The sequence below is a fragment of the Canis aureus genome, chromosome 12 (assembly GCF_053574225.1).
Source record: "Canis aureus isolate CA01 chromosome 12, VMU_Caureus_v.1.0, whole genome shotgun sequence".
In the NCBI taxonomy this organism is placed as follows: domain Eukaryota; kingdom Metazoa; phylum Chordata; class Mammalia; order Carnivora; family Canidae; genus Canis; species Canis aureus.
Window position 1 is genome coordinate 4,943,380 of NC_135622.1, and position 22,770 is coordinate 4,966,149.

At 43.8% G+C, this 22,770-nt stretch overlaps 1 protein-coding gene across 2 annotated transcripts; it reads left to right on the plus strand.

The window, feature by feature from the left end:
- The first annotated feature begins 7,703 nt into the window (after positions 1-7,703).
- MCL1 (MCL1 apoptosis regulator, BCL2 family member) lies at positions 7,704-12,766 on the plus strand. 2 transcript variants are annotated; one of them, XM_077842400.1, is made up of 3 exons: positions 7,733-8,663; positions 9,013-9,260; positions 9,771-12,766. In XM_077842400.1, the coding sequence occupies exons 1-3, from the start codon at positions 7,976-7,978 to the stop codon at positions 9,885-9,887; spliced, it is 1,053 nt and encodes a 350-aa protein (XP_077698526.1). In that variant the 5' UTR covers positions 7,733-7,975; the 3' UTR covers positions 9,888-12,766. The 2 variants fall into 2 exon arrangements, with proteins under 2 accessions (XP_077698527.1, XP_077698526.1); XM_077842401.1 differs by lacking the exon at positions 9,013-9,260 and having other exon boundaries at positions 7,704-8,663.
- Positions 12,767-22,770: the final 10,004 nt, after the last annotated feature.

Consider the following 22,770-nt stretch of genomic DNA (forward strand, 5'->3'; position numbering starts at 1 on the left):
TTTTTATTTTTTATTTTTTTTCTATTTGGGTTTTTAAAATGTATTTCAGTAGAGTTTTATAATTTTCTCCACATAGTTTTGCACATAATAGTAGAATCTGCTAACTGTGCTTCCTTTCTTCTGTAATAACAGAATCCCCAATTTTTAGCGGGGCACACAGACACTCAGAACAAATACTATACTTCATAGCCTCCCATGACTAATTTCTGGCTAACATGATAATAGCAAAAATAGTATGCAACTTATGGGTAGTGCCATTAAAGGAAGCTAGATACCCTTTGTCTTCTCTTTTCTCCTTCCTGCTGGTTGGAATGCAGGTAACATAAATGAAGCTAGCAGTCTTGGACCATGAAGTAAAAAAAAAAAGCACTTATGAGGATACCAGAACATATTAGAAGAAAGAAAAGTTCCTAATCAAAATGGAACCACCATGTCAACTTTGGGTTCGTCAGAAAGGGAGAAGAATGGACACTGGATAAGACAACTAGCAATGTTTGTCACATCTTCTGAGAGGCTACAGAACCCTAGTTGTATGCTAGTTTCACCTGTGAGAACTAGGGTCTGAAATTATGATTCTGTAGGCAAAGATAACAATTAGTGTTGTGATGGAAGGGTAGGAAAATACTGATGCTGGAGGCACTGTGCGAAAGAGTATGATATGAAGTAAGAAGTGTAGAAAATGGTCAACTATGCATGAAGTTCAATTAATGATTTTGATACAAAAACAGGAGATAAACCATTTTAGTGTATAAACAAGAGTAACTATTACAGAATATGGTCATGGGGTGACTGTTTAGGAAAAATTATGCACAGCTTAGAAATAAGGACAAAAAATGACTATGTTACCTTTTAATATCGTGCTAGAGCATTTTTAAGTAAATCCGCATGAGGGTCACCAACTTATCTAGCAGAATATAATTTTGATTAGCACCCAAAAATTTTACAACCTTCAAAAGTTAGAGGGTAATTATTGCAATCATGTTTTTTTATTAAAGATTTTATTGGGATCCCTGGGTGGCGCAGCGGTTTGGCGCCTGCCTTTGGCCCAGGGCGCGATCCTGGAGACCCGGGATCGAATCCCACATCGGGCCCCCGGTGCATGGAGCCTGCTTCTCCCTCTGCCTGTGTCTCTGCCTCTCTCTCTCTCTCTCTCTGTGACTATCATGAATAAATAAATAAAAATCTTTAAAAAAAAAAAAAAAGATTTTATTTATTTTCTCATGAGACACACATAGAGAGGCAGAGACACAGGCAGAGGGAGAAGCTCTATGCTGGAAGCCCAACATGGGACTCGATCCTGGGTCTCCAGGATCATGCCCTGGGCCTTTAGGCAGTGCTAAACCACTGAACCACCCGGGCTGCCCAGTGCAAAGATTTTTTTTCTAGTCTACTAAAGAAGATAACCCTAGGGGCATCTGGGTGGTGCAGTTGGTTGAGTGTCCAGCTCTGTTTCGACTCAGGTCATGATCTCGGGGTCCTGGGATTGAACCCTGCAGTAGGCTCCATGCTCAGCTCAGAGTCTGCTTGAGATTATTTTTCCTTCTCTCTCTGCCCCTCCTGCTTATGCTCTCTCTGAAAATAAATAATTAAAAAAAAAGATAATCCCAAAGTTATAATTTATTCCCCTATAGGACATTAACTGCTCTTGTACCTAATTTTAGCAGTCCTTCCTTAGCAGTTCTTTCCCTAATAATATAAATCTCAATTTTCATATCTTCACGAAATCAGTTTTGGCATTGTTAATTTATTGAAGTAAATAAAATTTGAAATGTGTAAAAAAGGAAAGAATATGGCATAAAGAGGACATAGAGCTTAAAAGCAAAAGATCAGCTTTACTTTAGTGGAAGAAGACAGGTGTTCCACTAATTCTGGAAATTTCTATTAGCAGAGTAGAGAGCCTCCCAAAATTCAAGTTATATACAGGACCTAAAAAAAATTTTTTTTAATGAAATGAAACAAAAACCAAACCAAACAACAGCAACAACGACAACAACAACAACAACAACAGAAACCCAAGGTAATGCCTGGGGGGTTCTCTTGGTTAACCCTCTGCCTTCAGCTCAAGTCATGATCCCAAGATCCTGGGATGGAGCCCCTCAATGGGCTCCATGTTCAGTGGGGAGCCTGCTTCTCCCTCTCGTCCTCCCCATCAGCTTGTGCTCTCTTACTCTTTCCCTCTCAAATAAATAAAGTCTTAAAAAAAAAAAATACTGTTTTCCCAGGATGAGGAATAAAAGGGATGAATAATTAAGAGAGGCAATAAGGAGCAAGGAGCAAGTTTTTTCATTACAGAAGGGGAAAGGCAACATGAAATATTAAGTACACCAAATTTCAGGCCCCAAAAGAGTGGAGAACAAAGCTATTGGAAAACATCTTAGAGCAGCCTGGGTGGCTCAGCGGTTTAGCGCTGCCTTCAGCCCAGGGCATGATCCTGGAGACCCGGGATGGAGTCCCATGTCAGGCTCCCTGCATGGAAACTGCTTCTCCCTCTGCCTGTGTCTCTGCCTCTCTCTCACTCTCTCTGTTGTCTCTTATGAATGAATGAATGAATGAATGAATGAATGAATACACACACAAATAAAATATTAAAAAAAAAAAGGAAAACATCTTAGTTCCAGGGCACCTGAGTGGCTCGGTTGAGCACTGGACTCTTGATTTCAGCTCAGTCACGATCTCAGGGTTGTGGGTTCCAGACTCGCATGGAACCCTATGCTCAGCAGAGTGCTGAAGATCTTTCTCTCTCTCTCTGCCCCTCTCCCCCCTAATAAGTAAATCTCCCTCAAATAAATAAATCTTTATTTATTTTTTTTTAAATAAATCTTTAAAGATTTAATTTTTTTATCTTTTTTAATTTAAAGAGAGCAGGGGGAGGGGAGGGGCAGAAGAAGAGGAAAGAGAGTACTAGAATCTGAGCCAAGCACAGAGCCCCATGTGGGGCTTCACCCCATAATCCTGAGATCATGACCTAGCTGAAAGAGTCCAAACTCGACTGAGTCACCTACGTATCCCATTTTTAAAAAGATTTTATTTATTAAGATCTCTCTCTTTCCCTCTGCTCCTCATCCCCAACTCATACCCCCTCTCTCAAACAACAACAAAAGAATACATCTTAGTTCCAAAGCTGAGACCTAGTTTTTTTTTTTTTTTTTTTCTATTTTAAAAGAAATGATGTAAATGAATTCCCTGAAACAAAGGCACATTTTGAGGAGGAAATGTGCTCACAGATTGGGGAAGTTTCAAAGGATTTAATACATGCCTAAAAAAAAAAGATTGGCACAGTCAGGATGTCAACAATGCCTTTCTTTTGAGGGTCAGGACTGTGGCCAAAATAGTTATCCTAAGAACAAGAACCATTCTTGGGGTGCCTGGGTGGCTCAGTAGTTGAGCATGTGCCTTTGGCTCAGGTCATGATCCTGGGGTCCTGGGATCCAGTCCCACATCAGACTCCCTGCAGGGAGCCTGCTTCTCCCTCTGCCTATGTCTCTCATGAATAAATAAATAAATCTTAAATAAAAAAAGAAAAAGAACAGGAACCATTCTTGATAGGGTGTGTACACAAATTCAGAGGTTACTCTGACTGAACAATACTCGGGATCAGAAGTCCTAAGTGAATTCAGATTCCCTGAGGACAGGACCTCCAAGATATCCTAAAGATATGCTGACTCCTTGCCTCTAAACTGAACAGACCCTTCCCCTTACTGGTGAGTTTAGTGGTTCATGAGGGCAGTCCACAGGAGTCTGGAATGTGGTCTACCTGTTCATATTGTGTAATATAGATGCCTACATTATGATAATGTCACACACTGTTCTGTCATTCTCTTAGTCACTAAGCACTATTAGACTCTGCCTCCAGTGTCTCTATGTGTCATCCTTTCCATTAGTCTACCATCACCTAAGCACAGATCACTGTAATTCTTGCCTATCATATTGTAGTACCTCCTAATTTTTCTGCTTCCAATCCTCTCCCTCAATCCATTCTAAAACCCACAATTAGAATATTGAACCTAAATCAGAACATATATCACAGTACTCTAGTGCTCAGTGGATTCCAGCTGCCTAGAAAAGATAAGTTCAAAACTTTGGCTTTCAAAGCCCTCAATAATATCACCCTGTCCCACTTTTCTAGCCTTATATATCCCAAATTAGTAAACATTCAGATTCATCCATTCAACAATGGAATGTCTAGGCACCGCTACGGTTACAAAGGGAAACACAGTAAGTGTCCCCATCAAGTGGACAGCCAGTGGAAGAGACAAGTAAAACTGAAGAGTAGCCAGGGTGGAAAAAGGAAAACCAGGAGAGTGTGGTGTCCTAAAAAGCACATAAATAGTTCCAAGAAGGGAATGATCAACCACATCAAATAATGTGAGATGTCAAATAAAATGAGGATTGCAAATTGACCCCAAGAATTTGGCCATGTGGAAATCATTGATGACATGACAAGAATTATTTCAGTGGAATAGTGAGAATGAAGGCTTGATTGGGATGGGTTCAAGAGAGAAAGCTGGTAAGGAGATTAAAGATGTTTGCTATAAAGGAGAGAATCAAAGAATTTAGGTTCTAGGGAAGTCTTCTTGAGGATGTGAGAGAGAACATCAGGTTTATATGCTGGTGGGAATGATTCAACAGAGAGAAACTGATGCAAGAATATAAAGGGATGGGGCGCCAACTGGATGGCTCAGTCTGTTAGGCGTCCAGTCTTGGTTTTGGCTCAGGTCATGATCTCAAGGTAGTGAAATCAAGCCCTGCGTTGGACTGTGTGCTCAGCGTGAACTCTGCTTCAGATTCTCTCTCCTTCTCCCTCTGCCCCTCTCCCTGCTCACACACATGCACTGTCTCTAAAAATAAATAAAATCTTAAAAGACAAAAACAAAAATGTAAAGGGATAACTGTAAATACTCGAGGCAAAGAAGTGAGATCCAATGCACAAGAGGCTGATCTGAGGTAGCAGGGAAGGTTCATTTAGTTTAACCACACAAAAAGAATGGGAATATAAGGAGTCATACTAGATTTGGTGGAGAGAAATGAAGTTTTTCTCTTCTGATTGCTTCCATTTTCTCAGTAAAGTAAGTTAAACAGCTGAGAATGAGGAAGACAGGAGGGAACACTGGAGGTTTAGGGACGAGAGAAGTCATGCAATAGTCATCTTGGACCATAAGAGAGTGAATTGACCAAAGAAATGCAATAGGGATGCTGAGCACATGAGATTTCTGGCAATGCATTTCCTTTTTCAGCCTCTTAAAAAGTGTTTGTACTTGCTGTTTCTTCAATCTCTCTCCTCTTGTCTGATAAAATTGCATTCAAGAAAAAAAAAATTGCATTCTAGAAAGCTCACTAAAAAAGCTACTTCTTCCATAAGGTCCTCTAGCTCTCCTAGCCCAAAGTGATTTTTCCAGCCTCTCAATTCCAAAAATAAATTGTTGGGGCACCTGGGTGGCTCAAGGGGCTGGCGTAGGCCCTTCACCTCAGGGCGTGATCCTGGGATCCTGGGATCAAGTCCCGCACCGGGCTCCCCACAGGGAGCCTGTTTCTCCCTCTGCCTATGTCTCTGCCTGTGTCTCTCATGAATAAATAAAATCTTTATTTAAAAAAATTGTTGACGCCCCCTATAGAGCATATATTCCATCTCAAATGGTTAGTGCTGGGATCCCTGGGTGGCGCAGTGGTTTGGCTCCTGCCTTTGACCCAGGGCGCGATCCTGGAGACCCGGGATCCAATCCCACGTCGGGCTCCCGGTGCATGGAGCCTGCTTCTGCCTGTGTCTCTGCCTGTCTCTCTGTGACTATCATAAATAAAAATTAAAAAAAAAAATCAAATGGTTAGTGCTGTGCAAGATTAGAAGTTTCTTAAATTAGAAAGACCATTATTTAAAAAATTTTTTTTTAATTTAAAATTTTAGTTAGGGACACCTGGGTGGCTCAGTGGTTGAGCGTCTGCCTTCAGCTCAGGGCATGATCGACATGGGGCTCCTTGTGGGGAGATTGCTTCTCCCTCTACCTATGTCTTTGCCTCTCTCTCTCATGAATAAATAAAATATATAAATAATAAAAATTTAATTAATATACAGTGCAATATTGGTATCAGAGAATTCAGTGATTCATCACTTGCATACAACACCCAGTGCTCATCACAAGTGCATCTTTTTTTTTTTTTTTAAGATTTTATTTATTTATTCATGAGAGACACAGAGAGAGAGAGAGGCAGAGGGAGAAGCAGGCTCCACCCAGGGAGCCCGATGTGGGACTCGATCCCAGGACCCCAGGATCACTCCCTGGGCCAAAGGCAGGCTCCAAACCACTGAGCCACCCAGGGATCCCACAAGTGCATCTTTAATACCCATCTCCCATCTAGCCCATCCCCCACCCACTTCCCTCCATCAATCCTCAATTTGTTCTCTATCATTAAGAGGCTCCATGGTAAAAAAAAAAAAAAAAAAAAAAAAAGGCTCCATGGTTTGTTTCCCTCTCTCCTTTTATCTGTTTTCTTTCTTAAATTCCACATGAGTAAAATCATATGGTATTTGTCTTTCTCTGGCTTATTTTGCTTAGCAATAATACATTGCAGCTCCATCCAAGTCATTACAAATGGCAAGATTTCATTTTTGATGGCTAAGTAATATTCCATTGTATATACATACACATACCACATCTTCTTTATCCATTCATCAGTTGATGGGCATATGGGCTCTCTCCATAGTTTGGTTATATGCAGCTATAAACATCAGAGTGCATATGCCCCTTTGAATACCTAGAATTGCCAGATTATAGGGTAGTTCTATTTTTAGTTTTTAAGGCACCTCCATACTATTCTCCAGGGTGGCTGCACTGGTTTAGAGAGACCATTTCTTACTCATTACAATCACAGGATATTTTCTCCATCCTCTCTGCCACATATTATAAATGCCCATCGTTCTAGGTCTTGCCCAAATACATAAAATTATGTATATGGGAGCCTTATCTCCTTATTAAACTGTAATATTTTGGGGAACAAGAACCTTGCTCACTTTTCCAGCTTATGTCCCTCAAACACCTGGCTCTTGAATTTTAGCTATTTTGACAGATCTTTTTAACAAAAAGGGGCTGCTTCCATTAATGTTAACTCACATAGCAGGATCCCTGTCCTCAAGAGGTTTTACCCCTAGCGTCAAGAGTGCCTCATACTCAATACAAAAATAGAAGGTTAGAAGAGATGCTATCAGGCTAAGGCTTGCATGTAAGTATCCAGACTGTGAAGTAGAGAAGGGGGATGAGAGAAAGCCAGTCCGGAGGCGGGAATAACATTTACCAGGGGCAGAACAATTTGTTTAAACAATTTACACATAAATGACCCATAGGGCAGCTCTTGCAAAGTCCTCATTTCCAAACATTGTTGGACTGAGAACATAGGTTGTGCAAAATAACTGCAGGTCTCCAACCGTGCCCTCTTAAGTACCCTTATCGTCTAGGCTGTTACTTCCCCATCCCCTTTCTTCTATCTCTGAGTAATTCATTGGGTTGACTTTGGTACCGGAAAAAAAAGGCCTCTGCCACAAAAGCAACAGCAGAGGCTCGCAAACCAGGGATCTGGGAGGCAGCGAGACAGCCAGGAGCACGCGCGCTCCGGCATAGACGACGAGCGGAAGCCCACCAGCCCAAGCGCCCGAGCCGCCCTTACGTAACCGACCGCGCTCCCCTCGAGCGCCGGAAGGCCCCGCCCCGCCCTGAAGCCCCGCCTCTACCTCTACCGGCCGGTGAGGTGCCGTGCGCAACCCTCCGGAAGCTTCCGCCCCTCTCCCCTTTTATGGGACTACGGTTTTGTTTTCTTGTTTTTTTTTAAAGACTTGCTGACGCCACCGGGTAGGACTGGCCCTAAAACCATGATATAGAAGCTCCTCTCACAGTCCTTACTTCCGCTTCCTTCAACTGAGGAGTCGGGGCCATCCCCATTTTTCTCACTCAGGAGGCGGCGGCGGCGGCGGCGGCGGCAGGAGCTTGCGATGTTCGGCCTCAAGAGAAACGCAGTAATCGGACTCAACCTCTACTGTGGGGGGGCCGGGCTGGGGGCCGGCAGCGGCGGCGCCTCCTCTTCGGGAGGGCGGCTTTTGGCTTCGGGGAAGGAGGCCACGACCAGACGGGAGGGAGGGGGAGGGGAAGCCGGTGCGGTGATTGGCGGAAGCGCCGGCGCAAGTCCCCCGACCACTCTGGCGCCGGACGCCCGGAGGGTCGCGCGGCCCTCACCCATTGGCGCTGAGGGCCCCAACGTCAGCGCGACCCCCCCGAGGCTGCTGCTGCTCGCGCCCCCCTGCCGCGCGTCGCCGCCTGAAGAGATGGAAGGCCCGGCCGCCGACGCCATCATGTCGCCCGAAGAGGAGCTAGACGGGTACGAGCCGGAACCTTTGGGGAAGCGGCCGGCGGTCCTGCCTTTGCTGGAGTTGGTGGGGGAGGCCAGCAGTGGCCCCGGCATGGACGGCTCGCTACCCTCGACGCCACCCCCGGCGGAGGAGGAGGAAGATGAGTTGTACCGGCAGTCCCTGGAGATTATCTCTCGGTACCTTCGGGAACAGGCCACAGGCGCCAAGGACGCGAAACCACTGGGCGGGTCTCGGGCGGCCAGCCGGAAGGCGTTAGAGACCCTCCGGCGAGTGGGGGACGGGGTACAGCGCAACCACGAGACAGCCTTCCAAGGTAAGCGGTGAGTGGCGGCGGCTGCGCTGCCTTGCTTCACCTGCCCCGGACTCACCCAGCAGAGGTGGGTGGTAACCGAAAACAAGTCCGTGTTGAAACGACTTCGCAATCTATTTCTGAAACCAGAATTTTCTGGCCATTAGTCATTGTTTCCGCCCATCTTAATTCTTTTGGAAATGGCAGCTCTGTTGAAAGCCCGGAAAGGGTGGGATGTCAGTTTTCAACCGGGGTCGTCCTGAGTTGTATAGACCCCAGAGAGCGATTTCCCCCGCCGTGGGTGGGCAGACAAGTCATGTCCTGGTTTAGACAAAGGAGGTCGTGAGAACCTGCGTGCTTTTCTTCCTCTCAGGCATGCTTCGGAAACTGGACATCAAAAACGAAGACGATGTCAAATCGTTGTCTCGAGTGATTGTCCATGTTTTCAGTGACGGAGTAACAAACTGGGGCAGGATTGTGACTCTTATTTCCTTTGGTGCCTTTGTGGCCAAACACTTGAAGAGTATAAACCAAGAAAGCTGCATCGAACCATTAGCAGAAAGCATCACAGATGTTCTCGTAAGGACGAAACGAGACTGGCTAGTCAAACAAAGAGGCTGGGTAAGTTTGTTTTAAGGTCGAAAGGGGGTCTTCGAGTGGAAATGGAATGAAGGATTATATAGGGAAAGTCTGGGGTTATTTAACTCTTTCTATGATTCACAACTCGGGTTTCAGGCACTAACTTAGGACCTGTTTGCCTAAAGTTGATATAAGTAGTGGGTTCACAGAGATAGTGTGGTATGATAGTCTTGAATTGTTGCATCAAAAAATCCCAGTTTTACTGGTTGTTGAGTCTTTTGCTTTTGGTATTGTAATTCAGCTGGATGCTTCATTGGATTCAAATTATGAAAAAATAAGAATCACTTGAGGATGTTAGTAAATTACATTTCTGAGAGATGTGCCACCCCTCCCCCCCTTAATTGAATGTCTTTTGTAGCCTGGGGTAAATAATTGGTTCATTATGTTTGGGAAGAACCTTAGTTGTTTTAATTCATCTTTTCTTTATGGATAGTGTTTTTAAGTCATTGGAAACCCATACTTGAAAATGTGCTTTTCTTTTTTGTTTTCTAGGATGGGTTTGTGGAGTTCTTCCATGTAGAGGACCTAGAAGGTGGCATCAGAAATGTGCTGCTGGCTTTTGCAGGTGTTGCTGGAGTAGGAGCTGGTTTGGCATATCTAATAAGATAGCCTTTTAAGTGCAATAATTAACTTTTAAACAACCCCAGGCACCAAAACCACATATGACTGCTGTGAAATCAAATGTATTTATGAAGTTGGACTTTGAGCTGTCCAGGCTGTAACCTCGGAGAGTTCTACTCTAGCAACGTAGAAAAGCAAGTGGCAAGAGGATTATGGCTAACAGGAATAAATACATGGGAGAAGTAGTCCCCCTTGAAGAGTCACTGTCTAAAAGAAGCAGAGCTCAGTTTCAGCAACAGGCAAACTTGGGGAGGCCATGGAGGAGGACTTTTAGATTTAGTAAAGTTGGTAGGGTTGAAGAGACTTAATTTTCTTGTCTAGAACAGGAGAGTGGCCAGTAGCCAGGCTAGTCATAGAGTCCATTAAATATGTCCACTGAATTCATTAACTTCCCATATAGTGTTAAAAGAGAAGCACTAACAATGGCATTGATCTGTATGAAATGGATTTAAGCTACAGGTGATAGAACTATGACTAGAAGCCGCAGTACTGTACAACAGTGTGAAGGAAAGCTTTTTCTCTGTAATTAGCTTTCCCAAGTATACTTCTTGAAAGTCCAAGTGCTCAGGACGTTTTTACCTGTTCTACTTTGGCTTGGTTTGAGTGGTTTAGTTTATTAGCCTAGTAATGGCCAACAATACTTGACTTAGGGTCAATAATTACAATTGCAAATGTGGGAATAGCCTCAATTTTTAAGGCAAAAACAAATTGTAAATGTATTTGTCTGTAAAAATTGTGTATATTTTTACAGAAAGTCTATTTCTTTGAAATGTAAAGGGATGAAGAGTCTCAAAATATATTAGTTTTTTTTTCATGCCCGTTTGAAATTTACAACTTCTGTAGTTAGGAATCTATTTCTTACAGCTTTTCTAAATTTTGTCCTGCTCAGTTCTAGATTGTATACAGAACCAATTGATGTAATTGTATGCAACTTGGTTGTAGTGGAACAATTCCAATTCATAACTATGCAGACTTTTTAATTTTCCTATCTGATTGGTAAGTATTCTTTAGTGGTTTTGGGTGTTTTGTTTTGTTTTAAACCTGGGATTGAGAAGTTGATGAATGGAAATTCATCCTTTAACTTCATTACATGTGGGTTTACAATAATTGAGTCAAGGTGAAGTTTGAAGTTTGGGGGCAGGGGGCGTGTGTGGGTTGATAACTTAAAAAAATAATGGGCTCTGATTGGGCAGCTACTCATTTGAGTTCCTTCCATTTGACCTAATTTAACTGGTGAAATTTAAATTGAGTTTATGAGCTCATCTTCAAAACTTTTGCTAGAAGATTTTCAGCTGTTCCAAATGGGACTTACTAACAGTATGTATATAAAAAGATCACATCAGTGGATGAGAGACATTTGATCCCTTGTTTGCTTAATAAATTGTAAAATGATGGCTTGGAAAAGCAGGCTTATAGTCTAACCATGGTGCTATTATTAGGCTTGCTTGTTAAACACAGGTCTAAGCCTAGTATATCAATAAAACAAATACTTATTTCATTTGTTAATGATTCCCACACTTTGTTTCAGATTTTTGTATTGGCATCTCTTTGGATTTCAGACTTGATATTTTATTAGACTTAACTTTATTTTCTGTCCTTCCTTGAAATATTTGCTGCTTGTTCTCCATCTACAGATAGTTATATCATTTCCTACATCCTTATCCCACCATTCCTGAACGCTTACTAGACCTTCTAGTTTTTGGCACTATGAACCCTAAGTAAACCGCACCCCACCACACCCCGCCCAGTTGTCCAGAGACTTTCATCCTTAATGAATTTTATTCTTGGGAAGTGGTAGTATAGTGTGTGCCAGGACCATAACAGTCATGTGGTGGCAAGAGTCCCTTTTCCTTGGATTGGTACCTTTTCAGTTGTTGTTTTATCCTGTATTTGGGGGGAATATTGTAAAAGTCCCTTTAGGAATTTTCAAAGGTGGGACAACAAATTATGTGACTTTGTCTCCACTTATTTGCATTAGAAAATGCTCATTTAGAATTACAGAAAGATGGGCTCTGTTCAACATCAAAGAGTTATGTAAAAGCTACTGGTAAACTGAAGGCAGCTTCTATAGTAAACCTAGGGTCATTTGAAAGCTTCATCTGCAGAACACGACCTTTAATCTGTGGACTCTAGATGAAAATAGGCATGAATAAAATGACTAAGAATGTAATAGGGAAGGACTGCCCTGCCTGCCTATCTTTGAGCCATAAGGTCATCTAGCTAGAACTATTTTTACCTATGTATTTATCGTTCTTGATCATGAACCACTTATTTATGTCTATCTCTAAGGACCTAAAAGCACTTTATGTAGTTTTTAATTAATCTTAAGATCTGGAAAAGGTGACTAAGAGGTCTGTTTCCCCATATCCAGTTGTGGAAATAAGTGCATAGATGTAAATTGGAGTTTTAAGGAACCCAATTCCCAATTTACTAGGTGTGACTGCTGAATTATAGAGGAGGGTCTTAGTTGAAACTTTGGTTCGGGGCTGTCAGGGCTTAGGGAGCCCAAGTGCTTTAGGGAAGGGTGGGTGGTTTCTAGGGAGAGGAGGCACGTGTTCTAAGTGCTGACTAGTTGCATAGTTCAGGCAAGTCCTCCAAAGTGGAAAGGGAGGGGCTGCTTGGAAACTGGCTCTCAGCAACTTGTCTTATGCTTCTCTCAGGGAAAAACATGCAATCCTCTAGTGTCCATGTACACTCTATTTGGGGTAAACACCTTGGTTCTGGTTAGACAGCTAATGCTGTTGACAGCTGTGCCAGGAAGAGTTAGGACCAACTACAAATTAATGTGGGCTGTAAAATGTAGTATGTTTCCCTAACTTCCTGTTTTTTCCTGAGAAGAAAATAATAAATCTTTTATTCAAATACAAGGTGTGGTACGGGTGTTTTCTAATCAATGACTGTCTTCCTTCCCCCACTTAGACAAGCGTTTTAGGGAAGTCAGCTGAGCAAATAAAATAAATATAGGTGAATTAACAAGTAAAAGCCCTGTAAAGCCGATTTACTTTAGACCAAGGGATGGTTCCCTTCCAAATAACCCCTTCTTTATTCAAATTAGAGCTGTTGGGTTTTGAAATGTATTGCTGTATTTCGGAGTAGTTCCTGTACAATTTAACATAGTCATAATCCGTATCCTGACTTTTCTTTTAGTTATCATGTGCTGTTTCATTACTGCAGCTATTCTGTCTCCCCAACTCAGCCTTAGGTGAAGGAGCTAGAAGAATTAACATCCACAGTTAAAGAGTTTTGGTAAAGGTTCTTGGTACTAAATGTTTCCTTTCTTACTCCTTCTTCCAGAAACAAAATGAGAATAAACCCATCAATTTTAGAAATCCTATCCTATCTTTATTTTCAGCTTCCTTGAAAGGGAGCTGAATCACCATGGAAATGTGCAAATACGAAGTTTGCATATTGGTTTCAAGCCCTGAGCACCAAATGCTAATTGTACAAACGGAATTCTGTGCTTTTATACATTTAAAAGTGCATTTCTGCTTGGAGGCCCTCTTTTTCTAGAGCTTAACTAGTAGAAGACTGCAACTTTCTATCATTACAAAGCTGTTAGATACTAGTGCACTCCAAAGCAGGTAGGGTAGGGTAGGACCCAAGCTGGCCCTAGTTGAGTACAGGGCAGTGCCATTGCTTGCTCCCATTGACAGGTTGTGATGTGGAGCTGTTTCTGTTGTCCTGTTCCTTAGTTTAACACCTTAAAAACTTGGCTCAAATGGTAACTAGTTAACATGAGTCACTGAGGGAGTCAAAGTAATCAACACTTCCCTTAATTTGACACAACCAGACTTTTTGTCTTTCAGTTCCTGTTTTGTGACTTTAGAGCCAACTCTTGCTTCATACTGTTTCCTTTCAGAAAATTTTATAGCAGTTGTGACAGCTGAATTTTACAAAAATTTAAGTGAAATAACTAGTACAACTAGTGTGTAGCATGGCTCCAGCCAAATGCTCAGAGCATGGGCCGTTAATTACTGGAGTTCAAAACTATCTGCTGTCTTGATTTATCCTGAGTTCTTTTTGGCCCCACTTGTTAGTGATTACAGAACTTTCTTGGATCCTCCCACACTGTTCAAAGGCTCCTGGTTTTCGAAATTTGAACTGGACCTGTTTTAGTTCAGAGTTGTTACAGTGTTATCTTAGTTATGTGAAGCATGTGGAAAGATGAGGGTTGGGAATCTGCCAGGAGGCAGATGGAACAGACCTGGGAATTCAGTAGGGTTTTTGTGTTTTTGTTTTTTAAGACTTTATTTTTGGGGCGCCCGCCTGGTTCAGTTGAAAACATGCAACTCTCGATCTCAGGGTCTTGAGTTTAAACCCCACCTTGAGCACGCATAGAGAGCCTAGTTTTTAAAAAAGGAGGAGCAACTGGCTGGTTCAGTCATAGAGTGTAGTTCTTTGATCTCTGGGTCATGAGTTTGAGCCCCATGTTGGGTATAGAGATTACTTAAGTAAATTTTTCTTTAAAGATTATAGTAATCTCAACATCCTATGTGAAGCTCAAACTTTAAACCCTGAGATCAAGAATCACATGTTCTTCCGACTGAGCCAGCCAGGTGCCCTGGGAATTCAGAGTTCTTTACTAATAATTCTTGTAAGGTAAAAAAAAAAAAACAAAACAAAACAAAAAAATGCATATGGCAGGCTTTTATTCCGACTATACTTGGTTTCCTTTTGCTGTTCCTTTCTTAACCTGCATAGAATAATAGTTCCTGACTGGTGGGAAATCTGTCAGGGCCAAGAACACTACAGATTTTACCTCTTCCAGGTATCCGAGTTCCATGGCTCGTTTCTCCCTCTGATTTCTGCATTCTTTGCCTGTTCTTATTTCCTGTTCAGGGATTACCTTAGTTTATTAAGAACTTTTCAACTCTGCGATGATCTGTGACATTTAATGAGCTCTAAGGCAGCCAGATGTTTGTTGAGTCTCTTCATTTATTCATTACATCGCTGTGGACTGCCTGCTATTTACCATGCAGTGTTGGACACTGGAATTCTAAAGAGAATAACTCTTCCCCTCAAGAAACTTGGTTAAAAAAGACTAGGGAATTGGGGTGCCTGGCTAGCTCAGTCAGTAGAGCATGCAACTCAATATCAGGGTTGTGAGTTCAAGCCTCACATTGGGCATGGAGACTACTTTTTTTAAAAATTGGAAACAGTGGAAAGAAAAATGACAACTAATTGTAGAATGATCCTTGGATCCTAGATGAAAAGAGCTATAAGGGACATGTGCACAATTGGGGAAATTTTAATATGGACAATATGCTAAATGGTACTGTATCAGCATTAAATTTGAGTGTATTATAGTGGAATTAGATGAGAGAACGTTCTTGTTCTCAGGCAATACATGCTGAAGAGTTGAACGAATCACAAAACCATAGAATGAGAAAGCAGTTGTGGCAAGATGTCAAAGCTTATAAAATATCTAGTAGTGATAACCATGGACAAAAATAATTAGAATATGTTGCATAAATGCTATGATAAACGATATCCAGAGATAAGGAGTGGGACAAAGCAGGGTGACCACTTCTGGAAGCAGATGTGGTCAAGGCCTCAAACATTTTAGGTTGAACCTAAATGAGTAGAAAACAAACATGCACAAATTAATGGAGTTGGAAAGGAACCTCCGGGAGTATAGGGTGAGGGTGGAGAAATGTAGGTATTTTTTCTTTTCATTTCTTCCCTCCCGGCTTCCCTTCCCCTTCACCATACATAGCCACACTGAATGTACTATCTCTTCAGTTTCTTCCATTTGGGGCCTCATAAAAATAGTAAAAAACACTGGTGGAGGGAGAAAGAAAAAAGATGTGTCTTTGGTCTTGAAAGTCTGAAATGACAAACAACTGGGTGGATCGTGTTTATTTAGGAAGTAAAGAAGACAGACTCTGTTGACCGTTTCCTCTATCACATTAAAGTGGCAGCCCCGAATACCCACACCACAATCTCTGGGATCATAAATCATCGCTGAATCTTGGTGTAGGAGCTGGACCTGCTTTGGATCCAGTCACTTTTTTTTTTTCTTTTAAGATTTTATTTATTTATTTATTTATGAGAGAAAGAGTCAGAGACACAGGAAGAGGGAGAAGCAGGCTCCATGCAGGGAGCTTGATGTGGGACTCGATCCTGGGTCTCCAGGATCACACCCTGGGCTGAAGGCAGTGCTAGACCGCAGAGCCATCCGGGTTGCCCGGATCCAGTCACTTTGACTAAGGGTTTAAGAGCCTCACCTAGAATAGGCAGCCCATTCACACATCTCATCAGCTATCTACTGGTCTACCTACTCAGGTTCACATAACCAGGGAAAAGGAACCAACTTCTTGAATACAGACCCAAGAGTTCTTGTGCTCTGGAGCACAGACTTACAGCCTCCTAAAGTTATTTAACTGGACCCCAAGATACTGAATGGTGGCTCCATTTTCCCTAATCCTGTTCCCGTGGGAGACTTGATTACAGCTATTCCCATCCTGGTTAAAAAACCAGTTTGCTCTGACTGCCCAGACTTCCCCCACGGGCTGCATTCTTGCCCATGAGCTCATTGTTTTGGCTTCTCTGTCTGTATCAATCCACAGCCAGTGCCAGAGGTCTCAGCCTGGGCCCCCTAACTAGCTGGGGCTGCATTCCATTCAGAATTTCACCATCCTCACTTGGTTTTCTTCCCGCCCTCATGTGGTCACATGTGTGTGTTTATTCAAGTCAGCCTGGGACAAGGTGTGCTGGGAAAGCCAGCCAAGAAAGCAGATGAGGAAAAGAATGTGTAACTGTTGGGTTTCATCCTGGATTTGACAACTTTTCCACTTTACTTTGATTAAGAAACACCTTCGGTTCTGTGCCCCTAAAAAAAAGTTAATTTTCTTCTCTAGTAGGAGGAGCTGATTTTGAAATTTTTGCTACCCATTTCAGTCTCCCCTACTCGGCTTATCTGATTCTTGGGTATCCAGAATTCAGGGGGAGGTAGGGGTTTTATCTGGGAAACCTTGCCTTCGTGTACATTTTATTCCTGAGTGTCTATGCCCAGATTTTTCGTGCATCACTCCCCCACCCCACCCCCCCCCCCGCAAATCCTCAGCTCCCACTTCCACCCCTAAGGTTGCCTGGAGCAAATCCTACCTCTTTCCTATCCTTGGTGAGAATGGTGGGGAGGAGGACAGCTGGGCTGCTATAAAGAGCAGCTGGTAGGTTTCACTGCTTAGGGAAATTTCCTGAGAGGATGCTTTGTTTATTTCCTTAGACCCTGAAAGCCCTGATCTAAGGCCAGGTGGGCCCACCCAGGCTGAAGGGCTTTGGGAAGGGCATTTCTCTTATGTGGTAAAGCTCTGAATTAGCACTATGCTTATGGCAGTATACTCCTTTCCTCTAACCCTCTCTTCATTTTGAAAAACAAAAAACAAAACTGCAGACTGAGGTTGTGGGAGGTGACATTTCATTTCTCAGAAATCCCTCATCAGGCAAAGCAGAGAAACAAAGAGGGAAATAACTTTTGTGTTGAAATGAAATGAGGTTTTGTGTGTGTGTGTGTGTGTGTGTGTGTGTGTTTTGAAATGAGGTGGCATGTTTTCAGCTTTAAGGAACAACAGCTCTGGAGAAACTTGGTAATCATGGGAAGGAAGGTTTCTCACCCTCTGCTTCCCCTCCCCCTCCCCCAAGTTTGGTAGTTGGGGTCAGGTCCGAAACCGAAGAGAGGTCTCTGTATCTTCCTTCCCCATGATGAGTCATGAAGGATGTATCAGTGCTACTGAATGATAGAACAACTTCAAATACAGAATAAGTATTTGGTAAGCAATCCCAGATATAGGTTATTTTTTTAAGGTATTATTTTTAAGTAATCTCTATACCAACGTGGTGCTCAAATTTACAATCCCAAAATCAGGAATCAAATAATCTACTGATTAGAGCCAACCAGGCACCCTAGATATAGGTTATTTTATTTTATTTTAAAGCGTTTATTTATTTATTTATTCATGAGACACAGGCAGAGGGAAAAGCAGGCTCCCTGCAGGGAGCCTGATGTGGGACTAGATTCTGGACCCTGGGATCAGGCCATGAGCCAAAGGCAGACACTCAACCGCTGAGCTACCCAGGCATCCCAGATATAGGTTATTTTAAAAAGCAATGCAGTTGCATTGCTTTTAAGTACAGAACTTTGAGTGATAAAGTTTGTCTTAGGGGAAAAACTGACTCAAGTAGTAATACATAAGTGTGGTCCCATGACAGTGTACCTTAAACACAGACCATGTATATTATTTCCTTGGACCTAAAATGCTGAATACATTTGAAACTATTTTAATTCCCTGAAACTGGGTTGAAAAATAAAATTTAGACAGGGTTTTTCATAAAATGCTTGCAAGTCATGAAAGGCATTTGAAAACAAGAAAAACACTTAAAGCCATCCAAGTTCTGGATCACAGTGGCCCAAATTACTGAGTATTTTGATAAAGGGTGCCTTGTCAGGGATGAATTGAGTAACAGAACAAAGGAATTAGGTAGAATTTAAAGAGTGAAAAGACTACCCTAGGTCCCAGGCCTTTTTTTCTCCCTTATAAAATGGATTTAATTGTCTTCCCTATTTTTTTTATTGAGATTTTATTTATTCATTCATGAGAGACACAGAGAGGCAGAGACACAGGCAGAGGGAGAAGCAGGCTCCACACAGGGAGCCCGACGTGGGACTCGATCCCGAGTCTCCAGGATCAGGCCTGGGCTGAAGACGGCACTAAACCGCTGAGCCACCAGAGCTGCCCTCTTCCCTATTTTATTATCGTGATGACTTAGAGAATATATATGAATGCTTTACCCTAAAGCACTAAACGAAACAAGGAATTTCAGGAAATATCCCTTAAGGCTTTATTCTTAGCCATTTCCAAGTTACTGAGTTCCTTAGAAGCCACTGGGAAGCAGACATCAGTAGATGGGACCTTAAAAAGGTTTTACAGCTATATTTTGAAGGCCAGAGGTGACACAAACAGGATTCTCCATGGCTGGGCAGAGCGCAAGTTCAGCCAGATGGAAAAGGTCCCAGGGGTCAGTAAACTACCTGCCTGCCAAATCTGCCCTACTGCCTATATGGCCAGCAAGCTAAGTGTGATTTTTGCATTTTTAAAAAATTTTTTATTTATTTATGATAGTCACACAGAGAGAGAGAGAGAGGCAGAGACACAGGCCGAGGGAGAAGCAGGCTCCATGCACCGGGAGCCCGACGTGGGACTCGATCCCAGGTCTCCAGGATCGCGCCCTGGGCCAAAGGCAGGCGCCAAACCGCTGCGCCACCCAGGGATCCCATGATTTTTGCATTTTTAAATGGTTGGAAAAATATTTTGTGACATGTTACGATTACGTGAAATTAAAATATCAGTGTCATAAGTTTGATTTGAACACAGCCATGCGTATTTGTGTACATGTTGTCTCTGGCTGCTTTTGTGCTACAACAGCAGTTGATTGGTCACAACAGAGATTCTACGGCTTGCAAACCCAAAATATTGACACTTTGGTCCTTTAGAGAAAAAGGTTGCTCACTTTACTAGAGCCAAAAAAGATTCTCATTATGTGATAAAAAGAAGCAAGCAACCAGGAATCAGTAGTAGAGTTAGGAGGGAAAGATGAAAGGAGGGGTACTGTGCTGCCAAGGGCAGATCAACTCTGTCCCTGCCATCAATGATGGAGCCTTTGCCACCATGCCTTCTAGCCTAGGGATTCCAGGGACATGGTCTGCTCCTTCTAAGGAGCAATCCTACCATCTTTCCTGGTTTCTTTTCCACCTCATTCAAAGTTCTATAGAGCGGGATCCCTGGGTGGCGCAGCTGTTTGGCACCTGCCTTTGGCCCAGGGCGCGATCCTGGAGACCCGGGATCGAGTCCCACGTCGGGCTCTCAGTGCATGGAGCTTGCTTCTCCCCTCTGCCTATGTCTCTGCCCCTCTCTCTCTCTCTCTGTGACTATCATAAATAAATAAAAAATTAAAAAAAAAAAAAGTTCTATAGAGCTGTCTTTTTTTTTTTTTTTTTAAGTAAGCTCTATACCCAATGTGGGGCTCCAACCCATAACCCTAAACATGAGCCAGACTGAGCCAGCCAGGTGCCCCTGTAGAGCTGTGTCTCAAAGAGATTCAGGCAAGGCAAAGAAGAGTATACTCTTAGCATTGCACATCCCAACCCCAACCTAGGATATTTCTGAAGTTGAGCCGATCCCTCCTCTAACTACTGAGGTTTTTTTCCCAGACCACTCAACAGTTCTCTAGTGCTACCTGAGAAAATGCTCAGAGGTACCTTCTGCACATCCCTTTCAGCTGATATGCCTGGTTGCTTCCCTGGGATCTGACTGCCATGGCTCATGCATAACCTCATTTTGGCCTAGTCTTGCACATTCCTCCCTCAAATTCTACCTTCAGACTTCAGGCCCAAAACACCCTCTAGTTTCCCCAGTCTTCCAGGTCAAGGACCCAAAGTCAGATTCAGAACTTGTGCTGTCTAGTTTGAGGTTAACCAAACTGTTTATTGCTCTTGATAGACTCAGACTTAGGTACTTTCCTCAGACTTTCTACTTCCTGTGGAAGATGCCCCTGCCCCCCTCCCTTTAAAGCTAACACCTCTTCATCACCAACCTGTGACAAATAAACCCCCTCTGCTCTAACTTTCCCACCCACCCACCCAGGTGCCTCCCAGCACCAGAGTTGGTGGACTTGAGGGGTGTTGGTAAGAGAGGGTAGGAACATGGGAACCTCCACACCCAAACTACAATCTCTAGTTTTGCCTGATTCTGTGTGGTTCAAGGAGAGGGGAGGTCTCCCTGATTCAGTTCTCTCTGAACCGGGGCATGTTGAAGTCTCTAAATAATCAATAAAAAGAAAATGAAGTCTCAATTTGTAAAACTAGGCAGAGGGGAAGAGTGAGAAATGAAAGTATCTGGTTGGAAAGAACCTGGAGGGGAGCTGCTCCTTGCATGTTGTTCTCACTCTATCCCCCTGCCCTCTTCCCACTGTCTAGACCCTCCGACCATATTTCTGCTCTCAAGGGCTCCTGAGAGAGGGAGCCTCATGTCCGAACATTCATGCCCTAGGTCAGCAAGGTGGCCTGTGCTCTGCCTCACTCCTAGTTAGCAGGAAGGTTGAAGCTGGTTGAGTGAAGAGGATGGATCTCCACAGACCCACCCCTGCAGCCGTGAGCACCTGCTTTCAGGGAGGCCCAGTGGGTGGGGGAAGTCTAGGAGATAAATTTAGTCTGAAGGCTGTAGCTTAGTGGGGTGGGTAATTACCCCGGGAGGGGGTTAGCTGGAAGGGAGGTAGGGGAGAGGAATTCTGACCCAGCTAAACTGAGACCTCACAAGTGCACCCCCAAGTACACTGATATGGAACCACAATCCCCTTCCCCCATCAAACACTCAGTAAAGAAGCACTCAGCAAGACACTGGCTGGCTTCTGCACGCTTGAGCTCTCTTGTGCGTATCAAGATTGTTCCTATAACCACCCCACCCCCACCTCAATTCTCAGGGGTCCAGTTCCTCTGTCCTTCCCTAAATTCCCCCTAGTGCACCAAACCTCAGGGCCCCTCTCTGGCCTTGGCTTGCAGCTTCCTCTCTCTCGAGTCCCTCTAAAGGGTTTCAGAGGTCAACAGAGAGGTGTCTGGCCACACGATTCCCCTCTAACGGACCAGGGGAAGGGGTTGCTCAGGGGTCAAATTCCCCTTCCTGAAAGCATCCACATTGACCCCATACTGACTTCAGTGACCACAGGAAAGAATCCTTGGGGGCTGCACTGAATCCTAGCTTTAAAATGAAAGGGGAAAGGGGGCAATCCCCCAAATGAAAGCCCATATCCTGAGAAGTCAGAGGCTGGCAGCTGTGAGGGAGCTCAGAGGCAGCCACAAAGAGCCAGGAGGTACTGAAGCTGGGAGAACCTTAAGAGGGGCTGTGGCTGCATTCTCCACCTGTGATTGGTTCTCAGGCTCAGGCCAAACTCCAAACCTGCCCAGCAACAGCCCTGAGAGGCCCTAAGAGGGAGGGGAACTTCGGAGAAGTCAGCTGAGCTGGGGCCACCGCCCAGGCAGCAGCTTCCAGGAATCGCTGGGAGGGCCCAGCTATTCACTGCCACCCCTCCCTCAGTCTTAGGACTCCGCCTTCAGCCCTCTGTATGTACTGGGCTGGCTCAGGTTCCACTTCCCTGGCCCCTGCATCTCTGACCCCCTTACAGGTTCCCCAGAGAGAGGACCAGGTCTGACACCGACTGGGCTTGCCTTGCACCCCTTTTCCTCACTCCTTCCCCTCTGCTAGTCAGTTTCGTTTTCCTCCCCCTCCACTCCCTTGGCCTCCTTCCTCACCGACTCTCCTCCCAAAATGTTGCCCAAAGTCTTCCTTCTCAGCCACTACCAACCCAGAGAAAGTCTAAGTCCCAAGGCAACAGCATGACACCAGGGAGCTGCTAGAGTAGAAATCCTCTATTCTCAGACAACTCTGGTCTTCACAGGGTCTTGGTGAGTTCAGGAAATGGTAGTCACTGAGTTCAACGGTTTCCACAGGCCTTAATTAATGGTCTTACACGGTCAGACTTGTGGAGGTGCAGAGTTAGGGGAGAGATGCCTCCAATGGGGATCAGTCTGATTCTGTTGCACTGTCACCCCTTCCTCTCCTACACACAGCAACCCCCAAGATGTCTGGCTTCTAGAAGCAGAGACCTGGCACTCAGACGTCAGAACGGCAGGGGTCAGGGAAAGGATTTGTCATGAAAAAGGCTGCCCGCTCTCATACCACCTCCAGTAACCTATTTACCTTGAGAGATGACAAGAGGGAAGGAAGGGAGACTAGGATGATACATCTCTGAAGAATGCGTCTTTGGCAGAACATCCAGTACTGCCTTGGCTCCGCCCTCGACTCCGCCCTAAGTCCCT

Excerpts from the sequence above, each read along its gene's own strand:
- MCL1 (XM_077842400.1), top strand. The coding sequence starts at position 7,976 with ATGTTCGGCCTCAAGAGAAACGCAGTAATCGGACTCAACCTCTACTGT. Across the intron at positions 8,664-9,012 it reads CCACGAGACAGCCTTCCAAG|GCATGCTTCGGAAACTGGAC; the intron begins GTAAGCGGTGAG and ends TCTTCCTCTCAG. Across the intron at positions 9,261-9,770 it reads TAGTCAAACAAAGAGGCTGG|GATGGGTTTGTGGAGTTCTT; the intron begins GTAAGTTTGTTT and ends TTTGTTTTCTAG.